The sequence below is a fragment of the Neofelis nebulosa genome, chromosome 2 (assembly GCF_028018385.1).
Source record: "Neofelis nebulosa isolate mNeoNeb1 chromosome 2, mNeoNeb1.pri, whole genome shotgun sequence".
NCBI classification, from domain to species: Eukaryota; Metazoa; Chordata; class Mammalia; order Carnivora; family Felidae; genus Neofelis; species Neofelis nebulosa.
In genome coordinates this window covers 169,960,169-169,981,797 of record NC_080783.1, presented here as the reverse complement: position 1 = coordinate 169,981,797, position 21,629 = coordinate 169,960,169, and the positions used below count along the sequence as shown (strand labels likewise).

The 21,629-nt window shown below is 43.0% G+C and overlaps 1 protein-coding gene across 1 annotated transcript in view; it reads left to right on the top strand.

Moving 5' to 3' along the window:
- The first annotated feature begins 5,195 nt into the window (after positions 1-5,195).
- PGM1 (phosphoglucomutase 1) overlaps positions 5,196-21,629 on the top strand; it is a 63,909-nt gene continuing 47,475 nt past the window's right edge. Inside the window, exon 1 of the mRNA XM_058717141.1 lies at positions 5,196-5,670. Within this exon, the coding sequence (XP_058573124.1) occupies positions 5,425-5,670 (246 nt within the window). The 5' untranslated portion in view covers positions 5,196-5,424. The remainder of the gene's footprint in view (positions 5,671-21,629) is intronic.

The window sequence follows — 21,629 nt, the reverse complement described above, 5'->3', positions numbered from 1 at the left end:
CAACCGACTCTTGGTTTGGGCTCAGGTCATGATCTCACAGTTTGTGAGACTGAGCCCTGCACTTGACTCTGCACTGACAGAATGAGCCTGTTTAGGATTCTCTCTCTGCCTCTCTCTCTCTGTGCCTCTCCTGCTCATGTTTTCTCCCTCTCTCAACATAAATAAATAAACATTAAAAAAACCAGTATCTTTGGGGCACCTGGATGGCTCAGTCAGTTAAGTGCCCGACCCTTGATTTCTGCTCATGATTGTGATAGAGCCCCGAGTCAGTTCAGTGCTGGGCATGGAGCCTGCTTAAGATTCTTTCTCTCCCTCTCTCTCTGCCCCTCCCCTGCTTGTGCTCTCACTCTCTCTCAAAAAAAAAAAAAAAAAAATCAATTACCTTCTTGTGGTTCATACTTTGTTTCTTATATATTAAAAAAACTTTTTTAATGTTTATTTATTTTTGAGTGACAGAGAGAGAGACAGAGCACGAGCAGGGAAGTGCAGAGAAAGAGGGAGACAGAGAATGCAAAGTAGGCTCCAGGCTCTGAGCTGTCAGCACAGAGCCCTATGCAGGGCTTGAACCCATTGACCGTGAGATCTTGACCCAAGCCGAAGTTGGGTGCTTAACGGACTGAGCCACCCAGGTGTCCTTGTTTCTTACATTTTATACGTGTCTGGACTGCTCTGTTTTTAACTCCTTGAGTACAGGGTCTTAGGTGATTAATCTGAGCCTAAGTGTCTTGTACTATGTGTTCAGTGTTTTATAGATGATTTGAATGGTGGGATGTGTGGATAAAAGGAGAGTGAGGGCAATGAATATAAATTATTTCAAGATAGCTTCAGCATTAAGAAAAATATATAACAGGGGCTATAACAGTAAGGTAAAAGGAAGGAATAAAAATTCACTCATCAGGAAAAGTTGGTAACACCAGTTGAAGCTAGTTTTGATAGGGACTATTCAAAACTTCAGGGTGTTGTACAGAATACTCACTATTGCATTCAATTTTACACAGTGAATGAAACAGAATTCTGTTTCCTAGCCAATTCAAGAAAGAAAAAACCTTTTAACTTATTCAGGTAATTTGAGCAAAATAATTTGGAAATAATTACCTCCATGATTTCTTGATTCCCTGTTTTACTTCTGCTATACCTGATATACTTTCCTCTGTTATTTATTCTTTAGTAGAGACTTAGGATATAGCCTACTTTCTCTTACTCCATCTCTTACTGAACACCTGAAGTCACACTGTAGGCCCCTAGGGAATCAGGCCATGAGTTTGAGCTTCCTGGCTTATCCTCCTCCATAAAATGAAAGCATCTGTATTAGTTTCCTATGGTTGCTGTAACAAATTACCACAAACTTGGTAGCTTGAAACATGAATTTTCCCACAGTTCTGCAGGCTGGAAGTCCAAAATCATGTCACTGAGTTAAAATCAAGGTGTCATCAAGGCTATGCTCTCTTTAGAGGTTCTAGTGCATAGTGCATTTCCTGCTTTTTTACAGCTTTTGGTGACTGCTGGCATTCCATGGTTTGTGGCTGCATCACTCCAGTCTCTGCTGCTATGGTCCTATTGTCTTTTCTTCTGTAATGAAACCTCCCTGTTTCCCTCTTAAAAGAACACTTATGATTGTATTTAGAGCTCACTCAAATAATCCAGGCTAATCTCCTCATCTCAAGATCCTTAATTATGTCTACAAAGTCCTTTTCTTACCCTAATTCACATATTGCAAGGATTAAGACATGGGTATCTCCTAGGGAGCCATTATTTAGCCTACCACAGCATCCTGATTCCTTAATCAAGAACATTGGTGAAATGGGATAACAGAAGACATTCATTATCTCTTAAAAAGTGTCCTTCCTAATCTGTATTTTTAAAAATCTTATCTTTTTGCTATTTTAAATATTAATATTTGCATATAAAGTATTCATAGAAATTAATTCAGGCTGATATCCTTTATAGTAGATTCCAAAAATGAATTCTAAGGAAAAAGCCCAATTTATTATATATCAATCTTTTTCACATATAGCTTCATGAATAACCATTTGACACTGAAACATGAGCTCCAAAACTATTATTATTTTGGCACAGGAACAAACTTAATTTCAGAATCAGAGACTCCAGACATCCATTAACTTTTATTCAAATAAAAGTTTTAAGCACCTGAATAACTTAATGGATACAAATAGAAAAGGCATTAAATGGCTTCATATTGCTTCCATATGTAAGAACTAGTCATTACAGCAAGTTACAAATACATCAAAATTTAACATAATGAACAAAATCTGCAGCCAGGAAGATTTAGGTTTAACAGATGGAACTAATATGACATTTACAGTACTGCTCAGCATTAACTTGTATGGATTCATATGGAATCATCATTTAGTTATTCATCAGCCCCAAATAATTGAAAATTCTTGTAGGAGATTATCTATCATTTACCTATCCTGTCAGAGGTCTCTTAATTGAGACATCACCTTTCAGGCCTTGTAGAACTCTTGGGTAGGACAGAGATTTGGGCGACCATTCTAGGCCTAAACTAGAGACTATCCTAATACAGATTCCTCAGTACAGATTCTTCAAGCATCACTTGACACCACCAGACAGGAAGTTGAGTGTATACAAGTAATAATTGTGTTTTGTTTTTAACAATATAGGTACTTTCTAAGGCTTTATAGTAGATTCCAAAAATGAATTGTAAGGAAAAATACATACATGTTAGTGAATTACTTTTCAAAAATTTTTTTTAAATTTTGATAATCAGTTTCTGTATAAGCCATGTTAATGGCTAATACCTCTAGATTACCCACATCACCACCCTGTTTTGTTTCTTTTTTTTTTTTTTCTTTTTTTTTTAAGGGAGGGGTGGAACAGAGAGAGAGAGAGAATCCCAAGCAGGCTTCATGTCCAACGTGGAGCCTGATGTGGGGCTCAATCTCACAACCATCAGATCATGACCTGAGCTGAAATCAAGACTCAGACGCTTAACCGACTGAGCCACCCAGGTGCCCCTCCAGTGTTTTCATTATAAGTTCCATACATGTCTTTTTCATTATCAATTGCATATGCACGCCATTAGTTATTTGTTGCATTCAGCAGAGATTGATATCCTATGATAAACACATTTCTTGAAATCATTATAGTTGGAATGCAAATGATGATTTGTGAAGGGTGAAGTTAAGCTGTCTTCAATGAACACTGTATTTGGAAATGGTATTGATTGACCAAGTCTTGTACATTTATCTAGCCAGCACTTAACCTACCTCCCATTTATACACATTTGTATATGTAGACAGAGAAATCATTAAAACTTTTCACAGAATTGCAAACTTTTTTTTTTTTTAATTTAAACCTAGATCAAACCTAACAAAATTCTGGATAACTTGACCTCTAGGAAGGCTCCTAACTGGCATATTAATAACTTGCTGAAGTAGATCTTCCTTGCCTTTGAATGTAACCTAGTAGATTTGAGCTCAGGATTATGGAAAGCTGGATAGCTTATGGAAGAAACACATCTAAATCTTCCTGCTGGGTTGATGTTCCTAAAGAAATTCTCTTTCAAAGGCAGAAAAGCCTAACTTTTCACCTTTTTTTCCACACTGCAGTTACTAGCCTTTAAATGTTGGGAGTTTCTGAGCTCGGTGTCAGACTCTTTTTTTTTTTTTTTTCCTGCACTCTGTATTCTCTCCCTAGTGATCTCATTCATTTTCAAGTTTTCAAATACTATCTATATGCTAATGGATTATAAATTCATATCGCTCTGCCAAGTCTCTTTTCTAAGTTCTAGATCTCTGTGTAACACTTTTTTCTGTCCCTCCTTTTGGATGCATGACAGAAGCCTCAAACTTTACATGTCGCAAACAACTCAGAATCATATTGTACCACCTCCAGCCCCACACTTCTTATAATAGGACTGGTATCTCCTAGCAATTTGAGACTGGAACTATTCTAAGAAGTGTGGGGTTGGAGGGTGGTACAGTATGATCCTGAGTTTGGGACATGTAAAGTTTGAGCTACAATGCTAAATGAGTTACTTACATCACCTGATTATTATTTAGTGTTTGGACTGGAGCCTGGGTACTTTCAAAAGTGTCTCAGGTGATTGTATTGTGTATCCATGATTGAGAACTACAGACATACAAAACACCATTAATTCTTGCAGAAACTCTTCAAGGTAGGTTTTCTGTTCATTTTATAGTAAAGAAATGGATGCTCACAGATACTAATTAACTTTCCCCATGTCACACATCTCATAAGCGGGGGCAGGGAGAAGCTGTGGCTTTTCTACAAATGACACATTTTCTGAGCAGAGGAGACAATCACTCTCACCAAATCAAGGGGAATGCTAAACCAAAAGGAAAGAATCAATATCCCTACTTAACAATCAAGGGTCTTTTGTTCACTGTATCCTCCATGAACTCTTTCTGGCCACCTCAGTTCTTCTTGGTCTCTTCACCCAATTTTTATTACACAAATAACTGACTTATTTTGATGATGAACTATGTTATACTCAGCCTTACCTTATATTTGTACCTGTATTAAGGCCTCCCTGTACATTTCCTAGTTATGAAATCTGGTGACTTAGCAGGCGAACCAGGTTAAGAGCCCTGGTTTTGCAGCAACACCCACCTGAGTTGGCCTCCTGCATATAGTTATCTCCATGGCCGTGACAAGCCATTTAATTTTTTAAATCTCGTTTTGTAAGCATAAAATAGGGAAAAATAAAACTTGTACTTTAGCAAGGATTAGAAACATTCTATTCAATAAACTTTAGTTCTTAGTAAAGGCACCCTAACCAATGGGAAGTAAAGGGTTTGGTCCATCAGTAAATACATGGAAAGTAGTAGGTGGAATACGACTTTTGGAACTGACTGACTCCTTTTTCTGACACAAACTAATATTTGGACAGGGAATATAAGAAAATAAGGAGTCATGAAATCTACCTAAGGCTGCCACTTCTATCTCTCAGAACAGGTTTCCAGAAAGCTATTTACATGAGATACTCTGGCCAAACCACAGGAAATTATTATACTCTGCAATTTTCCCACCCTGTCTCCAACACTTGCCCTCTGACCAAGTCCCTACCCCACGTTCTGCCCTTCCCTGTAGGGAAGGAGTTGCGGATTTCATTTTATAGTGGATTGGCTGACGGGGTGGGGTGGGAAGGGGAAATCAGAGAGGCTCCACCCATTTCACTGGAGGCCTGGAGGTGGGCGCTCTCCTTTTCTCTACCCGCCCCCTTGTACCTGCAAAGTGGGGCTGGCCACGGAGGGAGGGCCCTGTCCCCTGTCCCTTTAAGGAGGAGGGCCGAGCGCAGGCGAGAGAGCTGGCGTTGCCCCTAGCCGGTCCGCGCCCTCACCCCAGAGCAGCTGCAGCCACAGCTCCGGCCTCCCCGCGGTTAGCAGAGTCCGCTCCGGCCCCAAGAAGCGAGTCGCCACCATGGTGAAGATTGTGACGGTGAAGACCCAGGCGTACCCGGACCAGAAGCCGGGCACGAGCGGGCTGCGGAAGCGGGTGAAGGTGTTTCAGAGCAGCGCCAACTACGCGGAGAATTTCATCCAGAGTATCATCTCCACGGTGGAGCCGGCGCAGCGGCAGGAGGCCACCCTCGTGGTGGGCGGGGACGGCAGGTTCTACATGAAGGAGGCCATCCAGCTCATCGTGCGCATCGCCGCCGCCAACGGGGTAAGGGACGCGCCGGCTCCTCCGCGGCGTGCGCCCGGAGCGGGGCCGTGCGCGACGTGCCGCTGGAGTCGGCCGCCCGCCCCCTGCCGCGCTCGGGCCCGGCCACTTCCGCGTGCCGCCCTAGTCTCCACCCAACTTCTTTGCTCTGGCTTTTCCTGGCCCGGAGGCCCCGCGGAGGTCGCAGGGTGCTGAAGGGTGGCCTCGGGGCTCCGCGGAGCTGCTTTGTCGACTCTCCAGGGACGGGCGAGCGGGGCTTGACCTTGGGAGGCCCGACCCTCCGCCTCTTGCCCCGCCCTTCTCTCGCCTCCTCCCTTCCCCACCCCTCCGGCTGAGGCCTCTGACATTTACATTAACCTTTCCTGTGGCTAAAGATACAGTTACAACTCTGAGTGCAGTCGCCTTCACCCGGAAAGGTTAGACGGCCTCTGCCTTGCTCAGAACCCCCTCCCAACCCTCCCAGTTGCTTGCTATTCTGGTCTGAGACTGGCGCTTCCCACTGGCTGGGAGCCCGACGCCGTGGGGCATGGTTGGCGGGAGCGCCCGCCCAGCTGGTGCGTGAGACCCGCAGGGCTGAGAAGAGGTTGCCAAGTCTTGGTCTCTCTCCACATCCTAGTTTGCGTTGGGACTGAGCTCCCGCCCTTCCACGGCCTGGTTGCTGGGACGCAGGCTTTTGAAAACGCTAGTCTTTGCCAGATGCTGCTTCTAGATCTGTTCTTCGAGGAGTTGGAGCTGAATTTTCATGAGAACAGAAACTGCATACCCAAGGGTGCTCTTATGCAAGCCTTCGTGGCTGGCCAGGAAATTAATGCAACCCCTTGGCTAGCCCCTCGCCGCACCCTCCCCACCAGCTAAGGAACGTTAACAGACTTCAGGGGCAGGTCCACTCGGATAGGTGAAACTCTGAAAGATTTTTCAGTAAACTTTATGAATGAAAAGGTGGATTTATAAAACAGGCAACTTGGAGCTGATTATTCATTCACTTTTATAAAACATCTTCTAACGAGTTTCTCTTTCTGTATTTAAAATAAGATTTGACTTATACCTAGCTTTTCTGGAACTCATTTCTTTTAGTGATATTTTTATTCATTTTAGTAATACTTTATCTTTAACATATAAGTGTCATTTTGCCACGCACCACGAAAAGCACTAAATGTGCAGTATCTCATTTATGCTGCAGCCTTATGAGGTCGATGCTATTATGGGCATCTTCAAGTTGCCAGTGAGAAAACTGAAGCCTGGGCAGGTTAAAGAGGAGCTATAAAAGCAGCACCCAGAATCTAATATAGACCTACCAATTACAACTTCTGTGAAGGAAGGGACCCTTAAATCTATAAGGAACTATTTTTCCCTAGTCTGTAAAATCTACACTGGGCCCCAATCTACATCTCCCTCCCTGAGTCAGGCATTTATAAGCATCAAGGAGAGAAGGTCCTCTGAATAGAATATGCTCTTGAGTTTTCAGACAACCACAAATTCCCTTAAGATCAAAAACAGATGTTACCCAGTAGATCCCTTCATTTCCTTATCACCTGTGTTGAATATGTATTTCGTTCATTCATTCATTCAAAAAGACTGAACCTATGCCATATACAGAAAATGTGTGGAATAAAAAGACAATTCAGACACAAGACTCATACTTAAGGAGCTTACATCATAGTGGGAATTTTTGAGGAAAGTTGTCCATTTGGGAGTAGTGTAGGATGGGAAAGAAAAATTTAGGCTGAGACCAAAAAAAAAAAATATATATATATATATGTATGTTTTTAAAACCTCATCCCCTTTTAGCTACTGCTTTCTTGCTTTTCCCCTTTTTGGCCAATTGCCACCACTGATTTTTCACCCATTCACTTACCACCTCCCTGCAGTCTGGCTCCTTCTTCCTTCACCACTTGCCAAGGTTACTAATGACTTTCTGGTTGCTAAATCCATTGAATACTTTTTTTAAGGCCTTATTTGGCCTTCTTATTGCCTCTGGCATTGCTGGTTTTGCACTTTTTTTAAAAAAATAATTTTTTATTAAGTTTATTTTTTTTTGAGAGAGAGAGAATATGCATGAGTTGGGGAGGTGCAGAGAGAAGGGGGGAGAGAGAGAATCCCAAGCAGGCTCCGCACTGTCAGCACAGAGCCTGACGTGGGGCTTGAACTCACAAACCGCGAGATCACGACCTGACCCGAAATCAGGAGCCGGATTCTCAACCGACTGCACCACCTAGGCATCCCTGGTTTTGCACCTTTAAAGTCCTCATTCCCTTGCCTTGATCACTCTCCTGATTCTACTCATACTTTTTGAGAGTTCCTTCATGACCTGCTTTGCTGTGTACACCCTAGCTATTTCCTAAGTTTTTGTCCTCAGCTGCTGCTCTCTGATTTTATTCTGTCTCTGTCTCTGTCTCTCTCCTCACCAGGGATGTAAATATATTCCTCCTGTCTTCTGGTGTGATTCAATTCAGATAACATTTTCAGAAAACTTTCCCCAACAACCTCTGTCTGCCACTTTCATCCCCCCCCCCATTAAGTGCACCTTTCTTATAGATACTTCTAGAATAGATTAATGAAATCCCAGTGAAATTATCTTCACATGTGAGACTCCCCTCTAGAGAGTAAACTTCTTTAAGATGGAGTCTGCTTTTATCTGTATCTGCAGTATCTAGGATCGTGCAGATTTCAGTGAGTCCTGGTTTCAGTTGCCCTGAATTGTGAACAGTATGGAATATACTTCAAGTTAAGTGTATTCCAGCCCTTAAAGCCAGTGTATAGTTGGTGAGCAATAAATTTATTCTCTTCAAACATTTATTTTGTGCTTATTTTGTATCAGACATTGTGCTGAGTACTTGGGATAGAAAATATTCCTGTCCTCAGCAAAAACAGTATAGAAGGGGAGGTAGACAAGAATAAACCGAGCACAGTGCATTAGGCGTTACGATGGAGGTGTGTGCCAGGTACTGAAGGGGGAACAGCATGGAGGGCTGTACGGGTGTGCCGTCCTTTCTGAAAGTTCGTGTTAGGCCACTTCACTTGGATGAAAGACCTACCTTAATTACCTGCTTTTGCAAACGGCAAACCCAAAGCAATCTGAAGAGGACTTTTGCTCTTATGAAGAAAGGTGGAAACTGAAAGTAGAGGTCAGCATATGGTGTGCAGGGGGTCATTCGAGAGGTAGCAGGGACCCATCCCCAGCAGCAAGAGTGGCTCCACCAAGCGCTTTCCCCTACACTCAACGTCTGCTGCTATAGCTTTGAACTATGTGAGCTTCTCTGCTTTATCTTGATTTATTCTGTGTGTCCGTTAGCAAGATGTGCCCTAAGGTATCAGAAAACACTAAGAGGTTTATTTCTGGAGTCTGAGAACACTGAAAGTGGTAGCTGAATTGAGGCTTAAGGGTGGAATTCCTAAGGTGGGTTTGTCAGGGGAAGAATACTAGACAGAAAAGAATAAAAATATAGGAGTTGGACACTGCTGGGCAAGTTAATTAACTTCTGATCCCCTTCCCCCCCACTTTTCTGTAAAGGTTGGAAGCAATGAGACATACCCATAGAGGTTCTTGTGAGGATTAAATGAAGTGAGTTTAAAAGTACCTGTAGTGTTGGGGCACCTGGGTGGCTCAGTCGGTTGAGCATCCGATTTTTGGTTCAGGTCATGATCTCGTGGTTCGTGAATTCCAGCCCCGCATCAGCTCACTGCTGTCAGCACACAGCCTGCTTCTGATTGCCTGTCCCCCTCTCTCTCTGCCACTCCCCTACTCACATTTGCTCTCTCAAAAATAAATAAAACATTTTTAAAAAATTAAAGAAAAAAAGTACCTGTAATCTCTTGTCACCTGGAAGCTGATTGACACTTTGGGGAAACCTTACGATGGGCCTGGAACAGGACTTTGTGTTATCAGTGTTCTATTGATCTGGGGACACTAAGCTAATCAGGCCCAACCTGATGCAGATATTAACATCTCTTCCCCACCTTCCATAAATACTATCATTGTCCCCCACCTTCCTCTACCCTCAATGGCCCCAACCAATATAGAGGGACTCCATGTTAGTCAGAAGCCAGGTGCATGCAAGTGGCAAAGACCTAACTCAGATTAGCATGGTGAGAAAGGAATTTATGGGCCTCTAACTGAGACGTCTTAGGAGATACCAGAGCAGACAACTTAGTTCAAACCACTCCTGGTCTCTAAAAATTGCTCTTGGGCCCAATGGTCTGCATGTGACCAGTATTAAGAATTGAGGAGAGTTCAAACTCCCAAGTAAATGTTTGGATATTTTGTAAATTTTTTTTAATGTTTTATTTTTGAGAGAGAGAGAGAGAGAATGCAAGCAGGGAAGGGGCAGAGAGAGAGAGGGAGACGCAGAATCCAAAGCAGGCTCCGGGCTCTGAGCGGTCAGCACAGAGCCCGACATGGGGCTTGAACTCACCTACCATGAGATCAGGATCTGAGCTGAAGTCAGATGCTTAACTGACTGAGCCACCCAGGCGCCCCAGAATGTTTGGATTATTTTGAACGATAGTTCATCATTATCTCCAGCAAAAAAAAAAAAAATAATAAATGCCTGTGTGGGAACTTGTGAGTAAGCTGGTTTTCTTTCATCAACCCACAGGGGTTCTTGTGTGTTGAATTCCTTTATTTAGTCTCCAGACTCCTTACTAGAATATATCTTTTATTTTTTTATTTTTTTATTTTTTTATTTTATTTTATTTTTGGGACAGAGAGAGACAGAGCATGAACGGGGGAGGGGCAGAGAGAGAGGGAGACACAGAATCGGAAACAGGCTCCAGGCTCCGAGCCATCAGCCCAGAGCCTGATGCGGGGCTCGAACTCACGGACCGCGAGATCGTGACCTGGCTGAAGTCGGACGCTTAACCGACTGCGCCACCCAGGCGCCCCTAGAATATATCTTTTTAAAAAATAGATAAAACAAAGCATACAGGATTACAAAGGAATTATTATATTGAAATTCAATTATCAAAATATTAATCAAATTTGTGATGCAGTTAAGATCTGTATGCTTCCTTACTGACACATTAAATAACAAGATTTAGTGGGAAGTCTAATACTCTCTTACTTTAGAGTGGTGATAAGTGATATTTTGATACATCTGCAATCTCAGTAATTTTAGATAAGTATAATATGATATGAAAATATCTGTGATTTCTATTGATGATAAAGTCCCTGGTAGTATTTGTAATGGTAATAATAATAATACTTGTTTGTTGCCTATATTCATAATTCAAGGAAATGCTAAATTTCATTTAGAGGTTAATGAAAATAAAGCTTTTGTTTGTTTTGCCATTCAAATTCAAGGACACCATTGAATTCTACCCAGGGATTTCTTCTAAGGATCCTGAGTTAAGAACCCCTGCACTAAATAAATGATCCTTTTTATTTTTAATGTTTATTTTTGATAGAGAGCATGAGAGGGGAAGGGGCAGAGAGAGAGAGGGAGAGACAGAATCCAAAGCAGGCTCCAGGTTCTGAGCTGTCAGCACAGAGCCCAATGCGGGGCTCAAACTCACAAACCGTGAGATCATGACCTGAGCCAAAGTCAGATGCTTAACTGACTGAGCCACCCAGGCGCCCCACGAATGATCTCTTTTTAGGGTCAGGTACTGCTTGCACCAAAATGGGCATCAAATACATGACACAGAGATTAAGGGTCTCAGGTTCTCAGATCAAACCAGTGGGGCTTTGAGAACTTTGTCTTAACTGGAGGAACTCCACTATCTCCCATTTGGGATGAATCACCCTTTCCCGAACTTTCATGAGGCCAGCTGTAAGCACGGGTGAAGGGACATGTTTCTAGATATAGTTCTGAGAAGGAAATGAAAGAATACTGGGGAGGAAGGGGGATGTTTTGGGACTCTGAGGTAACTGGTGTTAGGTAGAGGCACCTTGCTACCTTTCCTTAAAATCTGATGTCCTAGGGCAAGGAAGACTTGGCAGAGAACCATCTTTGGGTCAATGTTTAATATGCTATGACTCCCATTAAAAAAAAAAAAAAAGTCCTTTAATTATGATGGCTTATGAATGATTGTTCTCCCCCTGTTCACACTTTGTTTATTTGAATTGGTATTAAATACCAGGATAAATGAGATACTGTCCTTTTCCATCCAGGAGTCGGGGAAATAAGACACAAGAAATACATATATGTGCAAAGAACAGAATTAGAAAAAGTGCTGAGTGCAGGTAAGGGAGAGAACATTCTGGACTGGGGAAAGAAATGGTGGAACTTGAATTGTGTCTTGAAGAGTGGATAGTGTGCGAACAAAAGAGGGGGGGTGCATAGCCGAAAGAGCTAGCTAAGTAGAGGAACGGACAGGACTGTTATAGAGCCAGGCACTTAGCCCTTACACAGCCTTTGTTAAGAAAAATATTTTAAGCAATTTGTTCAGGAGCCTCTCTTTCCTGGCTTCACTGATCTAAGTCAGACTCTTTTCCCCTCTCACTCTGTGTTACACTGCACACTCCCACTGCTACTCAGAGTTGCACATTTGAGAAGGAGAGCCGTCATAATTCAGCACATGCACTACACAGCATTGTGCCCTGTGGCTTTCTGCTTGGCTCATATTTGAAGTCTCTGTTAGAGTTCCCTATCAAGGCCTGGTGTCCCATCATCGCTCAGTTTTGGAGGCTCTGGAAGATGACATTTAACGGTGCCTTCCAAAGTGAATTTGATGTACACCAGTGGCCTGTATTTTAACTGAAATAATGTGTACAATTACATAGGTTCAACTTGTAACAGAAACTCAAACAGCAGTGGATGAAACAAAATGGAAGTTTCTCTCTCGTGGAATAGTCTAGGTCTAAGCACACCAGGACTAGTATGGTAGAGCCATGGGACCCAACTTCCTTCAATCATATGGCTCTGCCATCTTGAAGGTGTTGCCTTTGCCCACCTGGTTACAGGTGGCCCCCACACCCTCATCCACATTTCAGCCAGTGGACACAGGAAAAAGGTGGAGCAAAGTGTTTTGTTTTGGTTTTTTCCTTCCCTTTAAAGAATCTGGAAATTGCACACCGCACTCCTGCTCACAATCCATTGATTAGATTTTCCAGACAGGCCACACTTACCTGCAAGAAGGGCAAAAAGATGCAGACTTTATACTGGGAGGCATGTGGCCAGCTAAAAAGGGGTGGTTCTGTTATCTTAAGAAAGGAAGTTGCAAGTAGAAATCTCTGCCATGGGCCACTTCTTTGGGCATGCAGACAGCCATGCCCACTGTTCTTCCCGCCCACGAAGCACATCACTCTTCCTTGGGGGCGTCACCTCTAATTCCTTCCAATAAATATATAGACTGATGTAGTTATAGAAATAGAGCAATCACCAGCCATGGTATTCACACTTTGCTGCTGGCTGGGAGTGCAGACTCCTTGGTCTGACAATGGAGTAGGTCCACAGGGAGCCCTGATTCTGCACTCCGGGAGGGATTTTCTTCCTTCCTTCCTTCCTTCCTTCCTTCCTTCCTTCCTTCCTTCCTTCCTTCCTTCCTTCCTTCCTTCCTTTTGTTCTTTCTTTCTTTCTTTCTTTCTTTCTTTCTTTCTTTCTTTCTTTCTTTCTTTCGGTTTATTTATTTATTTATTTTGAGAGAGAGAGAATGAACGAGCAGGGAGGGATAGAGAGAGAGAGAGGGAGAATCCCAAGCAGGCTCTGAACTGTCAGCGTGAAGCCCAATGAGGGGCTTGAACTCATGAACTGTGAGATCATGGCCTGAGCCAAAGTCAAGGGTTGGACGCCTAACCACTGAGTCACCCAGGCGCCCACAGGAGGGACTCTCTTATTCTTTGTCCTCCATGCTCATTTAGCCCTAGACACTAGGCTGTAGGTTCTGAGAGTTTGGGATCTGCACAGCTTTTGCATCCTGCTTTCTGCTGATAAAAGTTGGGGGTGTAGGAAGGCAGGAGTTGCTTTTGCAGACCAAGTTAGTGTGGTTTGTTTCACTATATAATTACTTCAAAAGTTTATTAGGCTTCTTCTGGCCTCTTCTGATCAGTTCCATGTACTGATAACCACAGTGAAAATTCTCATGTAGATAGAGTTTTAAGCCTGAAAACTTTGGCTTTTATTTTCTGGCCTCTGTGCTCTGTTCCTCCTCTGATGTTTCCATCATGATAGCCGCCTTGAGACAGGAAAAGCTAGGCTAAATAAGAAGGCGGTATCTTTAATTCAATCTTTGCTGGTGGGCCAGTTTTCATTGTCCAGCAGGGAATCCTGGGAAAGAGTTGAGTCCACAGCCCTTTCCTCTACACCTACTGCTTCATGTATAAGCTGCCTTAGCTGGGGAACATAGGTAGTGGTCATTTCAACTCTGTAAGGCTACAAATACTAGACTTGGACAACACAGTTTGCAGACCATAGTTAAAGAAAACATCCTTAGCAGAGCTATAACCTCCATTTTTGCCTGTGGACTAGCTAGTCTTTGCCTGAGCTCCTCTCTGTTGTGGCAAGAAGCAGCCAACAAATGCTCCTGTTCTGAATTCTCTCACCTGTTTGCCTGGGTTTGGTTGACCAGTGGTCTGCCTTCCAAGGTAGCAGTGATAATAGTTTTGCCATGGCATAAAAGGTATGCTGATGCTGCATATTTTAAATTCTGTTTTGGTACAGAATATCAGATTTTATCACTAGTTAGCATATAGATTTGTCTGTGAAAACAAGTTACTTAAACAAAATAAAAGATCATAGTAATAGAATCCTTTCTGTAATAGACTGGGTGTGGACAGTCCTGGGCTGTTGTGGGTGGCTCTGTTGTGTAAAGGGTCCTCTATTTCTTTTCTTTTGTTCCTCAGCCTCCCCTAGTGAATTGCCCTTATCTGCATGATCCAAGATGGCTTCCTACCACCATATGGTCATTCCGGGCAAGAGGAAGGGGAGGAAGTGGGAGGAAGGCACACTTTTTCTTTTTCTTCTTTTCCTTTTTAATTTTTAATGTTTATTTATTTTTGAGAGAGAGACAGAGCATGAGCGGGGGAGGGTCAGAGAGAGAGGGAGACACAGAATCCAAAGCAGGCTCCAGGCTCTGAACTGTCAGCACAGAGCCCAATGCAGGGCTTGAACCCATGAACTGTGAGGTCATGACCTGAGCTGAAGTCGGATGATTAACCGACTGAGCCACCCAGGTGCCCCAGGAAGGCACACTTTTCAAAGAGACTGCGCATCTTCAATGTTATTCATGTCTTCTGCACCAAAACTTGGTCTAAGCCCTCTAACAGCAAGGGGGGCTGGGAAATACCCATGTTATTCTGGGTACTGTGTGTGAGGCTAACCATTGGGGGTGTCAAGCAAAATGAAAGGGATAATTGATATTGGGGGACACTCAATAGTCCTCACTGTCCTAAACATGCTTTCCAAATCTGGTGAAAACCATGCAGTCATTTTCAAGTGATAGAGATATAGAAGAAGACAGAAACTTAATTTTATATAGAGAACTAGATTTTTGGAAGAGAAGCTATCATTTATTCCAACCGCCATATTAGAAAGGAATCAAGGCACAAACATTCCTATTGTGAAGGACTTTTTAAATAAACTACCTTATTGAAATATGATTCACTTATCACACAATTCACCCATTTAAAGTGTACAATTCAATATCTTTTTTTTTTTTGAGAGAGAGAAAGCATGAGCAAGGGAGGGGCAGAGAGAGAGAGAGAGAGAGAGAGAGAGAGAACATGAGCAAGGAAGGGGCAGAGAGAGAGAAGGAGAGAGAATCCCAAGCACACTGCCAGTGCAGAGCCCAATGCAAGGCTCCATATCACAACTGTGAGATCATGACCTGAGCCGAAATCAAGATTTGGATGCTCAACTGACTGAGCTACCTAGGCACCCAAAGTGTACAATTCAATGTCTTTTTTAAATTTTTATTTATTTATTTATTTTTAGCATTTATTCATTTTTGAGAGACAGAGTGTGAGTGGGGGTGGGGGGAGAAGTAGAGAGAGACGGAGACACAGAATCCGAAGTAGGCTCTAGGCTCTGAACTGTTAGCACAGAGCCCGATGTAGGGCTTGAACTCACCGACTGCCAGATCATGACCTGAGCTGAAGTTGGACGCTTAACCGACTGAGCCACCCAGGTGCCCCAATGTCTTTTAATGTGTTTACAGAGTTATGCAACTATCACCATAATCTAATTTTAGACTATTTCCATGACCCTAAATGAAGCCCCTTGTGTTAGTAATCAGTCCCTCTTATTTCCCTATGTTTTTGGCCCTGACCAACCACTAGAAGTTTGGGTGGGTGGATTTTACACAGTCTAGTTTGGGTTGCTAGGCAGAAGAAGTTACATTTAGCAAGTGAAGCTCCAGGAACACAAGAAGCAAAGTCAAAGGATTTGTGTCAAGAATGGTGGAATTAGTGTCTCATGCTTCTGTGTGTGCTGTCCTGAGCACTGGAGACACAGAGTTGAAGAAGTCCCCTTTCTCAAAGAGCCTTTGATTGAATGGGGGAGGACTGATACAAAAAAAAAGATAATCCTCCATGGATTTTTCTCAGCAGACTCCCTGTCCAAAGCAGACCAGGCTGTCAGTAAAAAGGAGGAGAAATTTCTCCAGGAGAATAGCTTCTTCATTTTCATGAGTGTAAGCAATCAGATTTCTTTTTTTGCAAACATATTTGAACTTATATATCCAAATTAGTATTGTACCCTGCCAAATCACCACTCTGGGAACCGTACACTTATTCCAGTGATGCATCTAGTGCTCAAAGCATTTTGAAACTCCTCTATGGGAATTATTTTTCAGCCAGTCGGTTTATGGGTCACCTAGGAAAACCAGTCACATTATTTTATAGTCATGCCTCATTTTTCACCTAAAGCGATGTAACAAGATTTGATCACCCACTTTATTCATTAGACATGGCTCCAACCAATTTTTGTCTCTTTTCAAAGTTCAAATCTACTCTCAGAGGATTAAATTTGTTATGACTGAAGACTTTCAAAGGAAGTGCCACAGACTGTTAAGAGAGTTGCTGAGAGAGTTCCAGAAATGTTAGTGCAATGTGAGCACTGTTTGAATAAATATGTTGCTTCCCAAGATGATTGTTTTGAAGGAGATAACATTAATTTAAATGAAAATACTCTGGCATAACTGTTAAAAATGAGTTCCCATATTTCGTGCTGTTCAAGCACGCTGCCCTGTGGAGAGGGTCTTAGAAGATAGTTCATGCTGAGGAAGATTCTGGCATTCTGCTTTCCTTCGGCAGATGCCTGCGGTGGCCTAGGGATATGGTTCTCTTCCATTCTGGTAGGCATCTAAACATACTTTGGTCAGGCATTTAGAAATTGTGCACAATGAGAAGGTTTGTTAAAACACAAGTAGACCGAATGGCCCTGACCTTGGATGAGAGTCCTGTCAGCTCTAAGCCACAGAAACTAGAGACCTAGATGTTAAGATTGTGCCCGCCTGACTCCAAGAGGTCATCTCATGGTTGCAAAGAGGCCAGAAAATGGAGCTGAGATGGCTTGACTGGGTGGGGATGGGGAAGGATCTTTTGCTTTAGTAATGAAACTATTATGTTACACTGCCTCATGGGGATGTTGAGGAATGCATTCTGTGAGCAGAATGAAATGAAGTATGTTTAAAAATGAAGTAAAAGGGAAATGAGTGTAGGAGACCCAAATGGAAATGGGAGTTAGGTTGGCACTTGTTACAAAAGCCAAACCTCCTCTCTGAGCTGGGCCACACGGTTGGCCATAGTCAAATCTGTTAGAAAAACATGATCACATAGCTCGCCATAGCCAGTTCCCCCACGTGTAGATTTGGTATAAAAAGAGTAATAATAATATCTGCCTGGAAACATTTATGTGAGGATGAAGCGTAATTTGTGAAGCGCTTACATAGTGCCTGACATTGTCTTTGCTAAACAGAAGACTTGGGTGATTCTAATGATTGTTATGATTATCCCAAATGCTGAGCCCATTTGGGCGCAGAGGGGAGGTCTTCTGTGTCTGCCACCATACCCACCACATAGATGTCTTATTCGCTCTCTATCCATACACTATCCCTTGAGTTTGATCTGTGAGGCACAGGTTCACAGTGGCTGTGACTCTCCGTCACAGGCTCCACAGACTCATTGATTTGGGGCCTTTACCTTTTTGGAGTCCTGAGGCAGCAGTGGGTAGTTGAAGATGGTGATCGTAGGGTGGACCTGTGGAATAGTTATCTGGCCCAGGCTAATGTCATGCTGCCGATGAGGTGCTGCAGGAAATGTATGCTGGCATTGCTGTGTGCTGCCTACATATGCCGGACTGTATGGATTTGTTCATTCAACAAACATTGTTGAGCCGTCTCTAGCTCTAGGTGTAGGCACTGTGTGAGATGGTTGGGGGTACAAAGGTGAATAAGACAGAGTCTTTATTCTCAGGATACTCATGCAAGTAGAGCAACATCCATAGGTAACAAAAATATGGTGCAAATGCTAGTGTGTTGGTTTCCTATGGCTGCTGACAGTTGACTATAAACTGGGGGGCTGAAAGCAACAGAAATTTATTTTTTTTCCTAATTCTGGAGGCCAAAAGTGTGAACTCAAGGTGTTGGCTGGTCTTTGCTTCCTCTGAAGGCCCCAGGGGAGAATCCTTCCTTGCCTCTTGCAGCTCTTGGTGGTTCCACGTGTTCTATGCTTATGGCTGCATGAGCCTTCACATGGCCTTCTCTGTGTCTGTCTTCTCTTCTGTCTCTTTTAAGGGTACTTGTTACTGGATTTAGGGCCAACTCAGATGATCTATGATGATTTCATATCGAGATCTTTAATTAATATGCAAAGACCCTTTTATCAAACAAGTTTGCATTCACAGGTTCTGGGTGGACATATCTTTGCAGGGAGAGGGTGGAAGTAGTTACCATTCAACCTGCGTCAGCTGGAGGAGAGAAGTTTGGGGAATCATGAGAGCACAGAGGAGAGCAACCAGCCCCACCTGGAGGGGGACGGGGAGAACCAGGCTGTCTTCTCCCCAATGAGGTGATTTTTGGGGCAAGTATGGAACCATGAGGGAGGCCTTATCTGAGAGTAAAGTAAGGGCAGAGGCAGAGAGCAGTCACTGGTTTAGTGGATGTGGCTAATTTGTTGTCCTAGTTTAAAAAGTATACTACTGGGACGCCTGGGTGGCTCAGTCGGTTAAGCGTCCGACTTCATCTCAGGTCACGATCTCGCGGTCCGTGAGTTCGAGCCCCATGTCGGGCTCTGGGCTGATGGCTCAGAGCCTGGAGCCTGCTTCCGATTCTGTGTCTCCCTCTCTCTCTGGCCCTCCCTCGTTCATGCTCTGTCTCTCTCTGTCTCAAAAATAAATAAACATTAAAAAAAAAATTAAGAAAATAAAAATAAAATAAAAAGTATACTGCTGGTAATAGTTTTTGAGAAGATTCCAGAGCTCCATAATCCAAAGTGCTTTGTAGACTTCTGACCTAATGCCAGATGGGAGACAGGCCATGTGGTGGCTCCCAGAATCTTACCAAACAACTTTAGTGCATAGTAGTGGGTTGGAATTGAAAATTTGGGTTCAGATCTCCGTTGTACAACTTACTGTACAATATCATGTAGTCTGCCTAACTGCTGTAAAGCTCAGTTTTCTCATTCGTGAAATGGGATTCATTCTATTATCCTATCGGAGAGTTTTATAAGAATTAAATTAAGTAACAGGCACACAAAGGTTTTGGGAATGGTTAAGATGTGAGCCAAATGTATGTTATTATGGTTGTTTTGAAATTCCACTGTTATTTCAGGAAAGTCACCCCCCTGGACTAATGTAAGCCTTCTGCCAAAACAAATCTCAACATGCAATGTTATCTAGCATCTCTCAAAGTCCAAAACCTAGATGTGCTAAAGGATAACCAGAGAGTAAAGATCTCATGCCATTCTGAGGATCTTAGTGGGATATCAAAATGACCTCTTGTACATTAGAATTTTGTGGCAGTATAGCTTTTCATGTCAGATAGATTGAATTTGATTCTTGGATGTTATTTATTAGCAGTTTAATCTTGGGCAAACTGCTTGAACTTTTTTTTTTTTTTTTGCTCACGTATAAAATTAAAATAATATGTCATAGAGGTGTGTTTAGGAAATAATAAGATATACATAGGAAGTCACGTAGCATAAAGCCTCACACCATACTCATGATAAGCACGTTGCTAGTAGGGATTCTGATCAGAAATACAGATACTTTACACTTTTCTTTGTTAATGGTCCCCAGCCAGCTCCCACCTTTCAGTTTTATTTCTTAGCTTTGTCGATGACCTATCAAGATGCTCCACACCCGCTGGCCAATAAATTTCAGAACTGAAATGTCTTTTCTTACAGAGAATGTTTCATGCCCAGGGCATGGGGTGGGGGATCTGTTCTACATAACTTTAGGCTTTTAGAAATATGTTATCAGCTTGATACTTAGTTGTCTCATCTCAAAAGAACACAGAAGCCAGCCCAAATAACCCAAATAGCCCAAATAACCCAAGTAACCCCAAATAAGTAAAACTGTCCCTGAGTAGCTTAAGTGCTAGGCTCAGTGTTCGGTGTTTGCACCAGGTCTGTTACCCATGAGGGTTTAGCGTCGCAGTTCTAGTAAGTGGTTGGGTCTGCTTGCTCAAGCAGCCTCTTTTGAATATTTGAGGGGTTGCGTTCTGTCCCTCAGACACTTGCTGAACATTTTGTCGTTGCTCAGTATCCTGCTGTGCATTTGGGACATGCACAGGTGCATTGAGACAGTCTCTGGCACCCCGCAGAGCTCATCGTCCAGTGGGCATTACCATACAGTGTGACAAGTGCCTCCTCAGGGTGTCATTGGGAGCCCTTGGGAGAGGGGCGCAGAGAGGTAGTCAGAGGAAGCCTCCAAGGGGAGATGTATTCGAGCCAAGTCTTGAAGGATGATGAAAAGGAAGCCAGGAAAAAGTGAAGGCATTCTGCATGGAGGGAGTATGGGCAAAACAAGGAGGCCATTGTGAGAAGTAAGCCCACAGGCTTAGACTTTAAAATAGAAGTCTTTGTGACTCCTGTACTGCAGAAAGGGAGGAGGGTGGCAAGGTGGCCAGTGGTGAATTAAGGACCACATGGATCCTTAACCCCTGATGCTTTCTTTTACACGCTGGCCAACCTAAGATACAGTCTAAGAATTATCTTGTGAGTCCGGTAGGAAGGGAGAATCATGGAGACTTAGGTTAGCAAACCTAAAAAGCTATTTGTTTATTTATTTTAATTTTTTTAAACGTTTATTCATTTTTAGATAGAGACAGAGTATGAGTGGGGGAGGGGCAGAGAGAGAGGGCGACACAGAATCCGAAGCAGGCTCCAGGCTCTGAACTGACAGCACAGAGCCCAACGTGGGGCTTGAACTCACGGACTGTGAGATCATGACCTGAGCTAAAGTTGGACGCTTAACCGACTGAGCCACCCAGGTGCCCCTAAAAAGGTGTTTATGAGGAGGACTGGGCCACAGTATTTGTCCAGTAACACGTCAGAGCTCTGTTTGCTGACTGTCTTTAACCACCAGAATATAAGGCATACAGCAGTCTGTATGTGACCCAGTGTTTTCATCAGGGCAAGTCTTTTAACTTGGTTGGTTGATCTAAATCCATATCATAGAATGTATGATGCACAGTTCACTCAGTTAAATCACACATTTACAGACAACAAAAATTTACCAAAGAAATTAGACCTGTACTGTAGCTACACTGTTTCCTATAGATTTCACCCTGATATTAGTGAAGGGGTGGGGTGGGCCATGACCCTCTTTTTCTCTTGTTAGGTTTAGTCTCTGTCTCTCTCTTACCACTTTCCTAGTCTACACTGAAGTTTGCTTCCAGGAATGAGCACCTCTCTGTCTTTCTGCCTGTAATTATACGGGGCTCCTCTTGGAAGAAGCCCAAACATTGGGCCTCAACCACCCAGGCTAACCAGCTCTACTTCCTTCACTATTGCAGTTTCTAGCTCTGTTCCTAATTGTTATTGCACAAGTCTGTGTGCTGTAGAAATTACCTAAGATGCCAGTACG